Here is an 18,952-nt window from a genome sequence, read left to right as displayed (position 1 = left end):
AAATCTGATGAGCGCCTATGTCTCTCTTCATATTATATTGAAACTCAAGCTCCTAGATGAATTGTTCACTAGTATAGAGCCTAATGAGTGTATAAGCTACTAGATGCATTACTCACTAATGTTGGAGCCTGCCGAGTATTTTTCCTATGTTATGTTCCCCGGCTGAACCCTTAATATTTATATGGCATGACAATTTGTGTTTACTCGCAACAGAGTAGCACGAATTTCCAAGTATCAAGGTTAAGGTCCTTGCATAAAAGTACTCAATCGGAAAGCATAATGCTCTCTGGCAATGAACTTAGAGAACTCTGTGTCACACATAGAATTCAATCAATTTCATGATAATCCACAAGATTCAGATATTACCCTGACTAATTTTCAAAAATTAGGGTTTTGCCCCCTGCGCAGTATAATAGACCTTGCCTGTCGAAATTAAGCCTAGGCGAACTAGGCAATTAATCCTCCATGGATTAGTAGGTGCAAAATCCTACCCACAATCAGAAAACAAGGAATAAACGGATCCGCGGAATAAGAGCAACAACAAAGGGAGGTGTGGCTATGACATAGGCCAGCCGGCGCCACTTGCAAGTGGCCACCCTCCATGTTGCTCGACCGACCCTTATTTCCCGTCGACCAATCAGGTTGCCTTAAACCCGCCACACGCACATGAGTTGTGGCTGGGCCCATACAGGTCGCTTTAAATTCGCCACACACACACACTAGAAGTATGGCCACGCCCATGCTTAGCCGACCCTCTTTTTAATCGACCAATCAGGTCGCTCTAAACCTTCCACAATATCAAAAGAGGCAAAGTTGCGCCAGAAGGTCACAATGCAAAATTGGCTTTCCAAAAGCCGCGCCAACATGCTAATTGGCATGCCAAACATGCCCATTTCACTCCGGTATGCTAGTGACATGCCGAACATGTCACGCCGCGCCAATACGCCAATTGGGATGCCAAACGTGCCACTTTGCCACAGTAGCATGCCGAACATGCCAAACATGCCACTTTGCCGCAGTAGCATGCCGATTGTGCCAAACATGCCAACCGTGCCACTTTGCCGCAGTAGCATGCCGATCGTGTCAACATGTCATAAATAGCGAGCCAGCGTGCTAACCCACTTCTTGTTCGTGGCCAAACGTCATAACATATTCCAGTTAGGGTATTCCAAACACGACTCTTCCTTAGTGGCATTAGTCGAAACCCTGATTTCTAGTCGTGGCCCAATTACGTCACTTTGGCCCTACAACATGCCACGAGCCATGTGGGACCCGCCAAATAATAAAAACGGCGCCATTCTATAATCACCCGTGGCCATCCTTGCGCCTGTGATTATTCCCATATTATGGCCTCCCATGATTCCTTAAATGTGGCCATGACAACGATTGCATAAAGTGCCACCGTGCCGCGACCATGCCGTACGCGCTAATTAGGGTTTCGATATGCCAAACCCTAATTTAGCTAAAGTTGCCACGCCAACTAACTCAAGTAATTTTACCAAGGCTTTAAGTTTGATATAGCAACATGGCCAATGTTGCCAGAGCCATATTTGGATCTAACACCAATATGCCAAAATAGCTGTCGCGGCTACGCCAGGCGCCATTATGCCACCGACATGCCGCTACACGCCACTACACCAATGTGCCAATGACGCCACTGTGCTACCATCAGGCGCCAACATAATGTGGCCATAATCAATGGCCACCCTTTCTCATGAGTTACGATCTCATCCGTCCAAATTCGCCACAGAATTGACAGGCCTGTGGCAAGTTTTGGGCGACCAACTAAGACAAGCCAAATAGCATCACGTGCTATTCTCTTGTGGCAAGTCTCCTGACTTTGACTTGCCACACATAGCAACCTGCTACATATTTTCCATGAAAACACTCGAGACATCAAACATGTCAGAAACTGGAGGATGTTCATCAGGGTATTGGACTGGCGGTTTACAACGTGTGGCGTGCAACACGCCCATAATAAGAAAGTGTCAAAAAGCAGGGCAGTTAGTGGCGGCAAGAAATAGTGGGTGTAAACTAACCCGTCTCCTTCATAGTTGGAACATGGTCTCTGGCATTTACACATTACCCCACTTCTCCATCACTCAATCATTCCCACTTTCAACGAGATCAGGGTGCGTTCAATATGACTTGTTTAAAAGGTTCTACCTATTTCAACCAAAAACAGAGTTTTGGTTAACAACAACACAGTATCCAGAAAACACCAAAGAACTGATAGCTTACATTCCGCAAGCCAGTTCCAAATTCTGATACAAGCCATAAAATAGCCACACCTTCAGAATTAACCATTCTGGTCTCAACACCTTCTTCGCTTCCCTCCCTAAGACTAACCCTTCTCCATCACTTTGTGACCGAAACAAGACTGGGACGGCCATTTCTTGGTTTAGGCCAGGATTGTACAGATTGATCTCTCGAATCTAAAGTACTCCCGTGCTGTGCATTTGTTTAAGATTTAGGCTCGTTTCTCATCCACACACCCAAATTTACCAAAACCAGTAGAAACAGTTTTTACCCACAAACAGGTTCTCCTGTTTTTTATTTTATATTTATTTTTTTTACCTAAAAGCTATTAAAGAGCTCAACTAAAAGTTTATAAAGTTTTTATGGGATGAACCTCATATGGGAAAGAAACATCATCTAACTAGTCTAGTCAATGTTTGTCACTCGTATGATGAATGAGGTTTATGAGCTAGCTCAATATCTGGAATTCAAAAATATTCAATATAATTTGAGGCATATATACGGGATTTAGTGGATGGGAAGGCTACCATTTTGGAAAAATGGGTTAATTGCAATCTGGTTAAAGAACAATATTTTTGGAGTTTAAGGGTTCCTCAAGACTCTTCTTGGTGAGGAATTTTTTTTATGAACATAAAGAATTGGCTACACAGTATATAAGAGTGGTGGTTGGGGAGTAGACCTGGCAATCGGAGTCAGAACTGGCGGGTCAATCTAACTAGGCCTGCGTAAACCCGGAATGCCATGATCTGTTGGCTAAACGTGATGGTTTAGGGTTGGTGATTTCAGGACCCGCTGAAATGGGAGTTGACCCACCCTAACCCGCAGGTTACCCTCTAACCCATTTTTTTCTCTTCATTATGTTATTTTTAGGGTTATATTACAAATTTTAGAACTATGTCCTCTTTTATCATGCACAATCATTATTGTTGTCAAAGATTTTTCTAATATAATCTTCAAAACTAACTAATAATTGATAGTTTTACATTCATCTACCCAAATCTTAAATGTATCAAACTTGAGAAAAGAAAAACACCAATTAGAATAATTGGAATTACATAGCACATAATCAAACAAAGAACAATCTATGACCAACTCCTAAATACTTAGATTCATGAATTATCACACATACCCATATAAAAAAAGATAATAAAAAATCGACAGGTCAAATCATACATTTTTAATGATAATATTATTGTTTCATCATCACCTCTTAAAACCCATATTGTTGGAGTACAGATAAACATATTGAGATTTGAAAAAGATGCAACGAGATATGTACCTGTCTTAAAATTGAGAGAAAGAAGAAAAGCATGCTCGTGTATTTGATGCTAAAAGGATACAATGATATGACGACTAATACTTCAGATAAAATAAAAGATGCTAGATCTATGTTTCATTTGTTGTTTCCAAACAAAAACAAATCCATGACTTATTTATAAAGTATGTATGTATTCACAGTATGAGTTACTTAAATAAATCAAGTATTGCAGTACAAGCATCTCTACTTATCATAGTGGTTTAGATCTCCTCTGGTAAACGAGAGGTGTTAGGATCGAGTTGCACACACCTCATGATTTTTATTTTTAGATTGAATGAAAAGAGAAGATTCATGGGTTGACCCGTAACCCAACAAAGTTGACCCACCGCCGGTTAGGGTTTCACGATTCAACCCGCCTTGGAAACGGTTAGGGTTAAGGTTAACCATTTGTGATTTGTTACCTACCTAACCCGTCATGACTCGACTCTAACCTGGACCGTTGGTAGGTCTAGTTGGGAATGATACTTCTTTTAATTAGAGCACTTCTCGGTTGAACCCGCCAAGTGTTGGTATGTCAAGTTTGGTTTCCAAAAGTTAGCTCCAAAACTCGAGTTGTTTGATTCGACTAGCGCTAGTCATTCATGAAAACCAAAGACGTATCGAAGACAAAGAAGACATCATCCTTCAATTTGAGGTCAGTAACTACATACTCCCTCCGTCCCACTAATAAGTGACCTAATTACTTTTAGATTTTGTCCCACCATTAAGTGACCTATATCACTAAACAAGGAGATATTCCTAAAATTATCCTTTTAATTGATTATAAGAAATATAAGAAATACGCATAATTTGATAGTCTGTTTATATTCGTTAGGTAGGTGTTTTAAAATGCTTTTCAGTGGTACGAAGTTTGTGAACATCCGTGGTGTAGTTTGAGAGATAAATCATTTCAAAATTTCACTATTCACTATCCATAAGGATATAATTGTAAAAAGTGCTTAAAAATACTTTTCCCCTTGCTTGCCTTAAAAATTATGGAAACTTGAACTAGGTCACTTAATAGTGGGACGGAGGGAGTATTTGATTGTTTCATTTATATGTTTGTTCTTTCAAGTCTTCATTCATTGAAAACATATTGCAAAGTTACTTTTATTACAATGAATTTATTATCTGTGATTTGGCCAGTATACTATGATCAAAGTATATAAATAAATGATATACAATAGTTGTTTCTACAACATAAAGCATATGGATCTAGAAAGTACAGTTCACTGTGGACTTTGGTAACTTATTATTATTTAGTGTATTGAAATTCCTGATAAATCTATACCATAATAATTATGTTTGAAAACAATTTCAGAAACATAATTTGAGGAAGTAGACTTGAGGTATTTTTCGTAGTTAAAAAGGAATTCAAGACCGATCTTAGGACCAACCATAGTAGCAGGACATACCCCAAGATCGATCCCTTGTGGCAAGGTGAAAACATAGGAGTACCAAGTACATCACCAATTTCGTTCGGCGACCTGTATGGACAAAACCTAATACAACTGCAAGTAGACCAACTTAATGATACTTGAAAATATCTATGTAAAGTTTATATGTTTACCTCTTCTCAGTCAGTATGTATAAGACAATGAGTCCGTGAACCTAATTATTAAGAAGAGTACTTGGACGATCTGAAAAAATTAACATCCAAGATCAATCTAGACGTATCCAAATAATCCAATCAGAATTCTACCAAGTAATTAAACTTATTATCTATCTTTGAAGATATGAATTCTATTAGAACAAGTCTCGTAATCGATCACAATTAGATGGACGTACCTACTTAGATTGAATACGTACAACTTGCGTAAGTCCAATTATAAAGATAAAAAAAATATAAAAAGAAAAAGGAAAAACACAAGATACCAAAAGTTTTGTTAACGAGGAAATCGCAACTGCGGAAAAACCTTGGGACCTCGTCCAGATTTGAATATCGAGTTGTATTAACCAACTACAGACACTAGCCTACTATCAAACTTCAGACTGGAATGTAGATGAGACCGAATCAACCCTCTAAGCGATTCATTTACAACTGCACTCCATACGTCTCTTGAACCTCGTAAGTTTCTACTCACTTGATTACCTTAGCTGACGTCCTTTACAGCCTAAGAGTTTCTTCAGCCGTAGTGAAGACTTTTGATATCAATCTGCCTCTAACAGATACACCTATTTGATTTTCGTTTAGATCGAAAAATCGAGGTGTGGAAATATGTTTGCAATATACAATCTAGCAAACCTAACAAATCTGGAATTTACGACTCCCAAAGAGCAACCTAGATTCTTAACCACCTTCCAAAACATCTTCAAAAGATCACTTAAGATCAATCATCAGATATCTATCTTGAGGAATCAAAAAGTCTGAGATGAAGAGAACTTTACGATTTGTATTTACTTCCTGAAAGAGATTAAGAAAACCTCGATAACATAAAAGCAAGATCAGGATACACAAACTATCTAGGTAAAAGATAGTCGGTCCTGGCTTCATGAATCCTCAAAGTGAAATCTTTTAGTCGTAAACCTAATTATGTTTCTCAGACGAAACCGAGGTTCATAGAGGACGACTCTAAACCAACTAGAATACAAAGTATCATGACTGAATTTCCCAGTTGAAAGAGCATCTCTATTTATAGATTTTCAAGACTGAGGATTTCTTAGAATTCAAGCTAAGATAACTTGGGAATCAAGCATACACTTTAGGTCTTGAAAATATAATTGAAGAATATACACTTTGGACCGATTTTGGAACCATGTATAATGACTTGTTCGATTTGCCAAATATGCCATGTAAAAAATAAGTAATATGATGTTCATAACAAAATCACTTAAGAGTTTAATCATGACACACACACACATAAGTGTTTAAGTGATCAATGAAGTCTTAGAATTATTTGAGAGAGTCATAACAATGCTAAACATATGTAAAAAAAAATAAGTTTTTGAGCATATGCTAAGTTTTGGGACACTTGGTGAGACGATTCATGAAACGTAAGGCTAATTCACGGTTCAGGGATCTATGGTTCGTGAACCAGGTTTGCCAACCCTTACTCGGGTCGATAACTCAGATGGACACATTTTGCGAGCTGGGTTCGCCAACCGTTCTTATCTTATGAACTTAGATGGATACAGTTTTCCAACTTGGTTCGCCAACCTTAATCCTTTTATACCAACATTTAAAAAATCAGTTTACCACGGTTTTCCAACCAGGTTCATGAACTTTTCCTAACTGAACTTGAGGTTTGCGGACAGGTTCACCAACCTTTCTGTATTTATGAAATCAGATATATATGGTTTGCAAACGGGTTTGCAAACGGGTTTGCCAACCTACCCTGAATAAAAATATCAGAAGTTCATGAATCTCTCTCTTATGATGTTTGAAACATTCCCAAATGATGAAATCAATTATATGTGCTATTTTAAATGGATCCACAAGTTAATTCTCAAAGAACAAATTGTTTCGAACTAATATTGTTAAGGACCTTTGAACATCTATGCTATTATCATATTTCGAGATTTTTAACAAGACAAGTTTGACTCGAAATTTGTTCTTTATAAATCTACTAGAAGTCATACGACATAGTCTCAACAGATAGAACAATAAGATAGTGAGTAAAATAGAATGGTTCATTCTTCACATACCTGATACACAGAAGTTCTTCAAATGTCTTCGTCATTCTTCAGTCTTCAAGGGTGATCTCTGATATTCAACTACGAAATTATAACCTAGTCTGAGACTTGACTTGGTAGACTATAAATCAACAAATAGTTTTGATCATCTAACATTGACAACAAGCTTGAGATAACAAAACTTATGGTATTAACCGAGCAATGCTCTAAAACATGGATCGATTCCAGAACTGATCGCAAGTCAGTGCCGATCCTGATTGTGTCGGATTCATTTATACATTTTCATTTGGTGTGTCATGTCCGGTTTTTTACAGATATCGAGCACTTGTTAGACCACTGAGAATGTTCATAAGTGTTTACATAATATCTGAACCTGTACAAAACTGTAATATCTTATTGTTCAAGTATATTGCTTTTACTCAAGGAAAGATCCTGGAATATCGTTTTTCAATATTAGATATTGTATCGAATTATATGCCTACCAATCTTAGAGGTTTGCATATCTGTAGTTGTCATATTATTCAAGTACATGCATGTGATATAACTAATATTAGTTGCCATACTATGAGAAAAATCGGTTGTGAGTTGGAATACCATTGATATTTGCTAATCTCAAAATAAATATATATTGTAAATTTATAAACTCATTCCTTGAACACATTTCTGTAGTGTGGGAAATCTAACATAAAAGAGATATGAGTAACCTAATTAGGTGAAACATCTTGTGTTACCGTTTGTTTAAAGTCTTCTTTGGATCAAGAAGCCTCTAGTCCTACCGTTGGTGAAAGTTAGAGTTTTCCTTGTTTATTCCTTGTCATGAATTCTATGGTCCTTTTGTTCTGATATAAGGCTACTCAAGGTGTTTGAATATTTTCCCATCACAAAGTTAAGTGATTATAGATTTGTGAGATAAAATTGTTGATCAATCAATGTTAAAAGACTGTTTTATCTATGTTTGATCAATAGTGGAATCAAGTTTTTTGCAGCTGTTACTTTGAGATTGGGAACTTGAAATTTTTTATTTTTGGTTTAGATCTTTGTGTTACTTCTTGCGAGCTTCATTCTCTGGGACCCACAAGTAGTTTATCTTGATAAACTTAAAACTTGTAGAAGAACAAACAATCTGTCTAGTTGCATTAGTTTGCTTGGATAGATATTATTCATCAAGATTAATTATTTCAATAATCATTACTTGGTTTAATCTTTAGACCAAGGGAGTTTATTGATATAGATAAAGGATCTTTTACTCTATTTTATCACCAATCTAAAGATTATTTGGGGTGATCCATAAGTAAGTTACTGGAACAAATTTAAAATTTTGTTGTTTCAGGTTGCAATTCAAAGGATTTGAGTACAAAAATTTTCAGAGCGGTGAAGCAAATCAAGATAGTAGACTATGTCTTTGGATTTACGTACATTGTCTAGATTGGTTGTAAGCATACAGATAAAAACTAAGTAAGAACAGAGTATTTACTTTGTTCTCAATGTTACGAAGTTGGGGTGATTAATTTTATAGCATATTAATGTTGAGAGTATTCAAAACTGGACTATGTCCCTGGATTTTTCTGCCAGGTAGTTTTCCTCGTTAACATATGTGGTATCGAAAAGATTGTAGTGCGCTTGATACTCTACCCATTTCAACTTCTTTAAATTGTTTTAATGATCCTTGGCATCCTATAAGGAGGGTTAGTGAATGGATTGAACATCATGTGCTTGATGTTTTGGGTACGAGTAACCCTAACCGAGTGACTAATTTATTAGGGAAGATAAATGAGACTTGCTGATTGTATATAATGATGATGTGGTAGAGGCTGTGACTCATATATCTGGTGTGGATGAGGATGATCCGTTTCTTTGGAAACCAGGATTATCATGACAAACTTCTATGAAGAAACTTACGATTTTATTTCTTCTCCCAATCCTTAGCCTAGTTGGAATTGTGTAGTTTGGTTCAAACATCATTTTTATTGGCATACTTTTATCACTTGCTTAGATTTTCTGAAGAGGTTGAAAACTAGAAGCAAGCTTCTTAAGTAGGGAGTTACTCGGGATTATAGATGTTTCTTATGTAATAGTGGCCACGAGGATGAGAATCTCCTTTTTCATGAGTTCTTTTTTGCTTCTATATTTGGAAAAGCCTTCTGCTTAACATGGGGCATATGAAGGAGATGAAAAGCAACTGGATGAGGGAGTTTCTTGGTGTATCAATGATGTTAAAGATGCAACTCGCGTTGCTACTATTAATAAGGTTGTGTTTGATGGGTTTATCCATCATATATGGAGGAATGGGAATAACAAAATTTCAAGACACAATTCTCTTCGACTTATGTTGTTAGTTTCCTTACTATTCAGGATGCAAGGCGTAAAACTTCAACTTCTATTCAAGAAGAGGGACGTAATATAAATTCTAGATGGTTAATCCAAAGGGGGAAACTAGATAGTTGTTTTGTCATTCCAGTGGTGATTAGTTATATTTGGAGGGTCCTAGTGATCACAATATTATGATAACCTCTAACGAGTCTTATAAGAAAACTCTCGTAGTTGAATTGGTGTTGATGTGATGGCTGCATATAGTGGTGGAGGTCCCCTATATTTATCCTTGCTTATGCGCTCCAGGAAGTCGAATTGTGTTTGAAGATGTCTAAGAAAGAAGGAGATGGCAGAGTGCACATTTATTGATTTTATGGTAGTTTATAACTTACTTGTAAACCATGTGGTGAAGCCCCCAAGCAGATCTGGAGAAAAACAAAGGTCTTGAGAAATTGTTGTAATTGTTATAGAGAAACTAATAGAGCTCCAAATTATTTTGTTGGCATGCATTCCAACGGTCAAAGGGAGGAGTTAAGAGATGAAAAGCTTTTTGCTAATTTCAAAAATATTTTCACTGATAAGTCCTAACAAGTGTTTTAAGAAAGAAGAAAAAAGAAAATTAGAAATTATTAATTTCTTTTTTACTTTCTGTTTTTGTGTCTGGTTTGTTGGTTTGGGTCTCTTAATCCAACCCAATTGATCGTGTCGAAACAACAACTAAAAAGTTTATTGTGATTTTTATTATACTTTATCTTCTTATCGTTTTTCATTTAAAACTCAAACTTTTTCAAAAAGAAATAACAAGACAATCATAAAACTCTATATATTACTTGGACTTTTTTTTATAGAAATATTTACCTGGATATATAAGAAACTAAAATCTTAATCTTAATCTAACACTTTATCTTTTCTTTTCTAAGAACAAAACCGAGGAATGTAAAAAAAATCTGATAAATTGGCTCTTATTGATACTTTATCTATTTGAAGAACTACTTAAAGCGGAAGGATCCATGGACAATCTTATACGGACACTATCTCACAAGATATGACCCAATTTTCCTTTAGAGTCCAAATGAAGATGAATTTGAAGCCAATGCTTTGGTAATATGTTCTTTTTATGATACTCGACAATCCTTCAAAAAATGAGCACAACTCGAGATATATAACACCACCATCTACCACTTTGAAAATCAATCGTTGAAAGAGTCGAAATTAAAATCGATAGATGGAGAAGTTTGGTATCTTGAATTATGCTCAATTTTTTATAGGAGTCCAATTCAATAAAAAAAACATATTATCAAAAAAATTCATCGTCATTTGGACTCAAAAGAAAAAAGTTAATAGAAATCTTATATGATAGCATCAATATAAGATTGTCGATAAATCCTCCTCTTCCTTGATAGTATGACGCATTGTTTTCCCTCGGGAGAAAGTTAAGAGTGGACCCGAATTCGACTTATCCCATAAAGAGATTTGTTAATCTAACAGTAATACATCTAGTGAACTCTTGTAATTTGCAATTGACTATTGGTTCACATTCTAAACCCGTGTAGCTTTAAGGTGATTCGAAAACGTGGATCCAACAACCAATCCTCAAGGTGTTACACTGTGTAAGCTTATACCTCAAAGAGATTTGCCCCACTGATTCATCAAATCTCCAAATGAAGCAACTTGATACCATCACAATCCTTTTGTTGCTAAACTCCTCAAAATTCTACTTAAACTTCCTTCATCCTAGTTGGGAAAACAAGACAAATAGTAGGAGCTAAAGTGAGAGTCCCATTCATATGTTGACGTTGGTGGTGGCATGAAGGGATGAGGTTTTTTTCATTTTAGTTTGCAAATACGGTCTGATAACATGTCTCCATCGATATGCTTATCCTAACTTGCATATATAATAAAACATTAAAACTCTTCTTAACCATTTTTAGATTCGATTCATTTGGATTACCCAGTTGGCCCCAAACATTCATATTTGATGCACGATACTCCGATCTCCAAATAAGGTTGTTTTTTTGATTTAGTCGTGCTCGTGTAATCAATTTTTTAAGAAAGATCGTATTTTCGATTTTTATATAAATTTTTCGAGTATGTTTTTAGTTCTTTTGTCGTATGAATCAACTTTAAGTTCAAATTTAAAATTTTAAAGAATTTTTTCAGAACAGTATTATTTGCACAATTTAGTTTAGTAGTCCCGATATGTAATCATATTAACTATATGAACAATAAATTGAATTGTATAATAGTATATAAATATTAACACTTCAAATAACACTGTATGTAAATGTTGACATCCCATCAGGAAGTTGTATATATATTTTAATAATCAACAATGTTTGTTTTAACAAGAACTATATCTTCTCTAAAACTCAAGAACTCTTATCCAATTTTTTCCCGACAAAACTGTTAGCTTTTCCAAAAAATTTACTTATATTGATATTGTTACGCCATGCAATCTCATGATCATGAATTCTGAAAAATATTCTATAAATCCACGATAAACTTTTCTCTTTTCATAAGTAAAATTATTCTTTTTTGCGCTGATTTCGTTTCAATAAGGTTTTTTTTTATGTTATATTGATTTTATTTTTGTGTTTGATCACGAGTTAGATGTATTAAAGTTGTAGGAATTGTATGGGTTGTTTACAATCAAAAAAGAGAAAAAGAATTGTATGAGTTATCTGCTCATAATAATCCTGGTAATGATCGATCTATTTCTTCCGTAGAAAACATGGAAAGGGTTACTTCAGAGAAAAGAGAAAAGTTCGGATGATGTTCACGGTGATGAGTGTGATTCAATAGTGAGAATAATGATCCACAATTATGAAGATATATAAATTAATACAGCTTATAACTCCTTGTAATTCACCTCCTTAGGTATTTTGATTAATCAATTTTTATTCAATATTATATACAGTTGAATGAGCATTAATTTGTGTTTTTGTACTAGGATAATTGAGTAATCATTAATTTGTGTTTCTGTAATTGCATATTAGGGAGGTGGAGAAAAGAACCACCACTGTACTGATCACATCGAGCTCTTTAGATCTATAATTTCCCCTAATTTTATAAATTATGATTGGAAAAATATTTATATATGTTTTTTTTCTTTTCTGATTGATAATTCTAACAGGCAAAAACCCGGTACCGCATTGGAGCTGAAACGGTCTTACAGGTACTCAAACATGGAACCGACCACTAGGAGGTACATCTACTCGGTTCTTAAGAAAATCAAACCGACCGCGTTATGTTACTTTGTTTTTATAATTAAAGTGAATACACTTGTACGTTAATCAAACACTTCGTTTGATCCCATAGATTTGTCCGGATTCGAACTTACGATATATACCAAGTGTACATCTTGTTTAAGTAGCTTGACAATGCTTGTCTGCATTAAATTACACAAGGTGTGTCTTGCATAGGTTGATATCGAAAAGATTACGGTGTACTTGGTACCCTCGTCATTTCGTCAATTAGTATCGTAGCAGGCAAACACGATAAGATATAAAAATCTAAGTTTGGTGTGATCCGACCTATAAAACATGAATCAAATCAACGGTAAAGGAAGACTTAAAGACTCAGTCAATGTATCATAAGACTTTGGTGAGTCACTCTCTGGATTTGATTTTAGAAATACAAGTGCTTCCTCGTCGAGTTTTGTTTTCTCTTTTAAAAATATTTCCGAATATTCTCAAGATGAGAGTTGAACATTTCGAATAGGGGAAGGATCCAATGACATGGTTAGAATGACATTATTTTAAGATTTTGACGCCATATTAGTTTCTTATAAATCCCAAATGGAAATGAATTTGAAGCTATTTCTTTGGACATTCATTTCTTACAAAACTCCACTTCCTTATAAAATTAGTGCATATCAAGATAAGAAATCCCACTTTTTATAAATTTTAATTTCAACCGTTAATTTCTAGCGGTTGACTTTCGAAGTGATGAGTGATGGTCTTACACGTCTGGGAACACACTCATTTTTGGAGGAAGTCAGTGGTTCGATTCCCACCATAGAGGTTTGTATTTAATTTAGTTGTATAGAGGGATTTGACGGGATTGGTTCTAGCAGTGGGGCTAGTCCAACTAGCTGGATTTGGGTAGGGGTCTGAGTCTGACTTTAGCCTAACCAAAAAAAAAAAAAAGTTTTATAAGAGGAGCATGTCACTAAAAAAATAAAATTCAAATTCATTGTCGTTTGTACTTATGAAAAAAATTGTGCCAAAATATCAAGATAACGTCATTCTAATAGGGGTGAGCATAAAAACCGGAACCGCGGATTTGACCCGTATCCGTCCACAAAATTGCGGATTTCACCCAAACCGCAAGACATATGGGCCGGACACGGATGGGATTCTCAAATCCGCACGTTTTAGCGGTTTGGGTGCGGTTGAATATTGAAAACCGCGGATTCAACCGCACCGCATTTGGGTCACTAAGCCCAGCATTGTTTGAATGTAGCTATTTGGACTTTGGAGGGCTCAAATAGTCACAGTGGACCTATAACGTGTATAGCCTTAACATGGGCTATTCCTTCTGGACCTCGAATAGATCTGTAGACCAAGAAGCTGCTGTTGCATCGGTGATAGCCATGATTATTGATTAGTGACTCAAGCAGTGGACAGTGAGGTGTTGGCACTTGGCATTTTGGCAGTGGTTTCTTTTTATCCATAATCCGCGGTTAATCCGCAATCGGTCCGTACAATCCGCTGATCCGCAAAGGTCAAATCCGCGGATAATTGGGCCGGTCACGGTTCAATTTTCCAAATCCGCAACTTTGACGGTTTGGTTGCGGGTGACCCCTAATCCGCAACTGTCCGTCCGTTGCACACCCCTACATTCTAACCATGTCATATTATTTCCCCTTTCAAATATAGGATTATTGCACTGCAAAATAGAAGGCCTCTTGGGACGGCCAGAAAAGCGTCCCAAGAAGCGAAAAGCCGTCCCAAAAAGGTATTAAGGACGGTTTTCTTACCGTCCCCTGATCCACCGTCATTAATACTATTAGGGACGGCTTAGTTTAACCGTCACTAATACTATTAGGGACGGCTTATTTCTGTAAGGACGGTTTATAATCCGTCCCAAATGTTTTCCAAACCGTCCTAGAGGCAAACTCCAACGGTCCATGTACCCAATAGTAACGCATAAAATCCGCTGCTAAATTTTGAAAAATTGGGAACGTTGTTTTTAAAATACATACATTCACAGAGCATTTTGTCCCAAATACATTCTCATTCTTGAAATCAAGTTCACAAAAATGATTCAAATATTTGCAATAAGTCTAATCATACAATGAAAAAAAAACCCCAAAAACAACCAAAAGGTGATGTTCTCAGACTACCAGAGTTGTACACAGCTTGGGACAAAGATGGTGCACCATCTCAATGCATGTTGGATCAGTATACATACTTCGGTCATATGTCATGTCACACAGGCGAATTTTGAAGTGCAGCAGATAGTAAAGGAATTACTACAAGACCAAGGGTTTACAGAATCACTCCTTTCAATTCAAGCATAAGGTTGCGGAGAAACTAGCCCAACTCTGAAACAGGGAGAACAACCAAAATAGGGAAGTAGCAACATATGTCAATACCTGATAACTAATGTCATTCATGCAGCTCTGCGCTTCTACACAATACCAACCAGTATTCGCTGAATTGCTCCGAGTTCTCTGCATCGTTGACATTCATTATCAGATTCCCTAGGGCATACAAATTTGAAAAGGAGAGCCTGGAGGTTTATCATAACAGAGATTTTAGTCCTAAAATAACATACACATTTAAGAATGCAAATCTCATAGCTAGTAGTGAAGATAACAGATCCACTACTTGGCTAAACTCTCATATGAATATCATGTCTCCAGTTTGTTCTACTTAAGGGTATGTATGGAATTAGGTTCTAAAACAAGCTGACAATAAATGCTAACCTCAATCATACGAGAAAACATGGTGAAACTGTGGGCCAGCAGAATTTTTTGCGCGGGACAAAGATCGATAACGTAGAATTTTCAATATTTTAGACGAAGTTCACAGTACCAACTACATAAGAAATCCCGAAGTAAATGTATCTATACCTGAGACAGTAAATCAGCTGCTATATGAACCGGGCCGGCATGTTTATCAGCAATAACCAGAACTTCAGATGAGCCAGCAGGCATGTCTACTGAAACCATTCGCTTCACTGTTCTGCATCGAGGAAAATAAGAATGTGAGAGGTACCTCTGAGCTTCAAGCGATGATATTAAGAATTGGACATAGATACAGAACATTTAAAACATGAAGACAAATAGTTTGGTATAAGAAGAAAACGCAGAATGAGAAACGGTAATGGAAATTCTAAGTGCTTAAATAGAGGAGACGACAAGAATACCTGGATATCATTTTTGCAGCTGTGACTACCTGATTTCCAGGTCCAAAAATTTTCTCCACCTACAAAACAAATAAGAATGTGACGGTACCGATTAGGCTCTAATAGAGGAACACCATGCCAAACTTTTCACTAACCTGAATTTCTATAAAGCTGAAATGGCCTGCATACATGGAAAAGAATGATATTTAGTGTTTCCATCAGAAACTGTATGTCTAAGTAAGGTAAAAGGATCCATTCTAGATGTAGTGCTTGATAAAGGTTACAAAACCAAACACTACCTGAGCTCCCCGGTTTTAAGAATATGAGTCACACCAGCTTTTTTGGCACAATAAAGCACCTCCTAATGCTGTCATATTTTCCAGAGGGAGTAGCCAGAACAACAATTTTGCATCCTGCAACATGTGCAGGGTGGTGCAGAACATGCAAAATGTCAACCCATCTGGTAACCGAAAATTGAATGTCACCATACAGCATATAATCACTCAACACGGAATTTCACTGTTAACATAAATTAGATAAATTACCACTGCGAGCATGAGTGCTGTTGAAGGTAAAAAGCGAAAGACATGGCCACTTATACAGTGCTGTTGGATCATCCCTGTGTATACATGAACGAAGGTCTTCGGGGCGCTTTGGATCAGACGTAACCATTCCAAATTTTGCTAAAGATAGAAGAACAAAGAGATAAAAAAAGGGACGAGGGCCAGTGAACTTCAGACCAAAACCAATCAGCATTCTTCTAATTTGGAATCCTCGTTTAGTTTGAAATACAATCACTTGATATCCAACTACACTGAAAAGTGTGAACCAGATAAACAAAAACGGATTGATGTTTTACTTACTTTCATGTTCTTAACTTTCACCATGGGAGCCTTTTGAGCATAATGAAATGCATGCATGTTATCTTAGGCAACATCGAACACATCTTTAACAGCTGGATTAAGCTGCGCCCACACCAAAAAAGAAAAAAAGGCTTAGCAATAGTCTTATATAACTGAAGTAAAACACTGACTATACGAGTCCACTATTATCAGAAAAAATTCGTAAAAGCAGAAAATTCCTTAACAACATTAAATTGGCTTCTAGGGACACCTACAACAAGCACCACTTGCCTGGAAGACATCACACAATTTTGAAGGTCTCTTTACTTCAAAAAGATCTACGGAGCCTCATATTCATAACAGTTGCAATCGAACATGTTAAGTTCCAAACTTTCAATAGGATTCTGTATTAGTCCGACCGAGTTGGGCAAACATACAAGGATATCATTTCCATATATGATATTTGACAATAAATGAACTAGCTCCACTGGGAAGAAGAAGTGATACAAATAACTTTAGCATTGATCTAAGGAACAGATTCAAATGATAACACAATACCTTATAAATCTTGTGGTAGAAAACTTCCAGCAATCTAAGTTCTGCTTCGGAATGAGACAGAAAATACGGAAATGGTCAGTATGGGAATGGTTTTAAGACTCGTACAATGAGGGTTGGAGCTGACGTAATTGTGTTTTCGTGATGTCCTGGAAAAGATGGACCATGCCCTATTCAAAGCATTGGACTACTTCCATACACGTTCTTGACGAGCACTAGCAAGGAGGACCTTGTAGTTCCCATTCTTGATTATGAGAAAAATGGCAAAGATTGGAGCAACATCGTACCAGCATCATCATCTTCAGTTCATTGGAATAAGAATGTAGAAACATATGCGCAGTGGTCTCCTTATGCAAGCGAAGCTGAGCTTTTAGAGCAGTTCAATTTAATTAAATATCAAGGTACTCGAATAATCATATACAATCTTCGGGAAGATGAGGAAGGAGCTCTAGAACTTGATTTTGAGGCTACAAGCAATCTGTTCTTGAGAGTGCAACGGGGAATGCAGATGCAGATACAGGTATGGTAGGAAAAACGGGGTTCCATAAGGATGCAATACAATGACCTCCTACAAGCAATCTGCTATAATTTCACTAGACATTACGGGTTATCCTAGTATGTGAGAATTAGAGACTCCATACTCTCAGGATCCAATATACTGATCTCCTACAAGTTCATGTAAAATTCACACAATAACTATCTTTCCAAGTATGCAGACAAAGATTTTCAAAGATACGAGAGAAAATGAAAAACAACAATTCACCTTACTATTAGTCACTCACACAAAAAATTCTACCTACACAATTTAACACCGATACCCACCACCACTCTATCATCTCTTCGGTGTAAAATCCCCAAAAGCAGTTAAAAAATTTGTCCACATATTCCGTTACTCGAGTCTATGAGCTAATGAAATTTTCTCATCAAATCAATCGAATCTAACAAAGATTATTCATGAAATTAACCGAATCCAATTTTCCTTCCCCTATAACTTTCTTACAAGGAAGCTCTTAGTGATTGTCAGTCATCCTACAACACAATTGTGGATGATAGCATACAAAACGTACCAACTAGTAGACATACAACTTGAAAATCGATAGAAACTTCAATGAAACAAATGTTGGCAGCAAAAAATCAATATTACTTTCAAAAGTCAGTGGTGATTGATAAATTACCAGAGTGCGATGATCAAAAGAGCGATCCTGCGACGAAAAGAAGAAAATCTATGGGACTTTGGCTGTAGATCTTTAATCTAGGGTTTTGAAATCTCGAATTTCTTGGATCCGATTGAGTTAGAATTAGGATGAAATTGAGGGATTTGTTGTTTGTTTCAGAATTAGGTTCAATTTTTGGGGTTTTCTTGTTTAATCTTCAGTTTGAGAAGCGGAGGGAATTTGAGAGAAAAAATTTCACGGAGGAGAAAATGAGAGTATCGGCTGAAAGGAGAATTTCGAGTGTGCGAACTAAACATGTATTCTGGGACCCTCTAGGGATTTCTGCTGCCGTCCCTAATACTAGTCTTCTGGGACGGTTTGATAAAAACTGGCCGTACCAAGAACCCCTCTGTTTTGTAGTGTTGTCAGCTTTTCCATCCATCTTGGTTAACTCCGACTATTTATTTACCCTCTACTCATTTCCATGGTGACTTCCTGCATCATTTTTCAGTTTTGCCGAGATCAATTCATGATCCTTTCACTGTGTT

At 36.6% G+C, this 18,952-nt stretch overlaps 1 protein-coding gene across 8 annotated transcripts; it reads right to left on the bottom strand.

The window, feature by feature from the left end:
• Nucleotides 1-14,862: 14,862 nt before the first annotated feature.
• LOC113299827 (histidinol dehydrogenase-like) lies at nt 14,863-18,672 on the bottom strand. Of its 8 annotated transcripts, XR_003335216.1 has the most exons (8): nt 17,254-17,911; nt 16,717-16,818; nt 16,399-16,536; nt 16,153-16,313; nt 16,009-16,034; nt 15,875-15,933; nt 15,579-15,690; nt 14,863-15,176 (listed from the first exon to the last, which is right to left on the bottom strand). XR_003335216.1 is itself a non-coding variant. In XM_026548917.1 (7 exons), the coding sequence occupies exons 3-7, from the start codon at nt 16,771-16,773 to the stop codon at nt 15,009-15,011; spliced, it is 534 nt and encodes a 177-aa protein (XP_026404702.1). In that variant the 5' UTR covers nt 16,774-16,818; nt 17,254-17,916; nt 18,426-18,672; the 3' UTR covers nt 14,863-15,008. The 8 variants fall into 8 exon arrangements, 4 of the variants coding, with proteins under 4 accessions (XP_026404702.1, XP_026404703.1, XP_026404705.1 ...); XR_003335214.1 differs by having other exon boundaries at nt 15,875-16,034; XR_003335217.1 differs by having other exon boundaries at nt 15,579-15,685; nt 15,875-16,034.
• Between the last annotated feature and the right edge of the window lie 280 nt (nt 18,673-18,952).

This window comes from Papaver somniferum, chromosome 7 (genome assembly GCF_003573695.1).
Source record: "Papaver somniferum cultivar HN1 chromosome 7, ASM357369v1, whole genome shotgun sequence".
Classification (NCBI taxonomy): domain Eukaryota; kingdom Viridiplantae; phylum Streptophyta; class Magnoliopsida; order Ranunculales; family Papaveraceae; genus Papaver; species Papaver somniferum.
The sequence above is the reverse complement of the archived record's forward strand: the minus strand, read 5'-3'. Positions and strand labels throughout refer to the sequence as shown.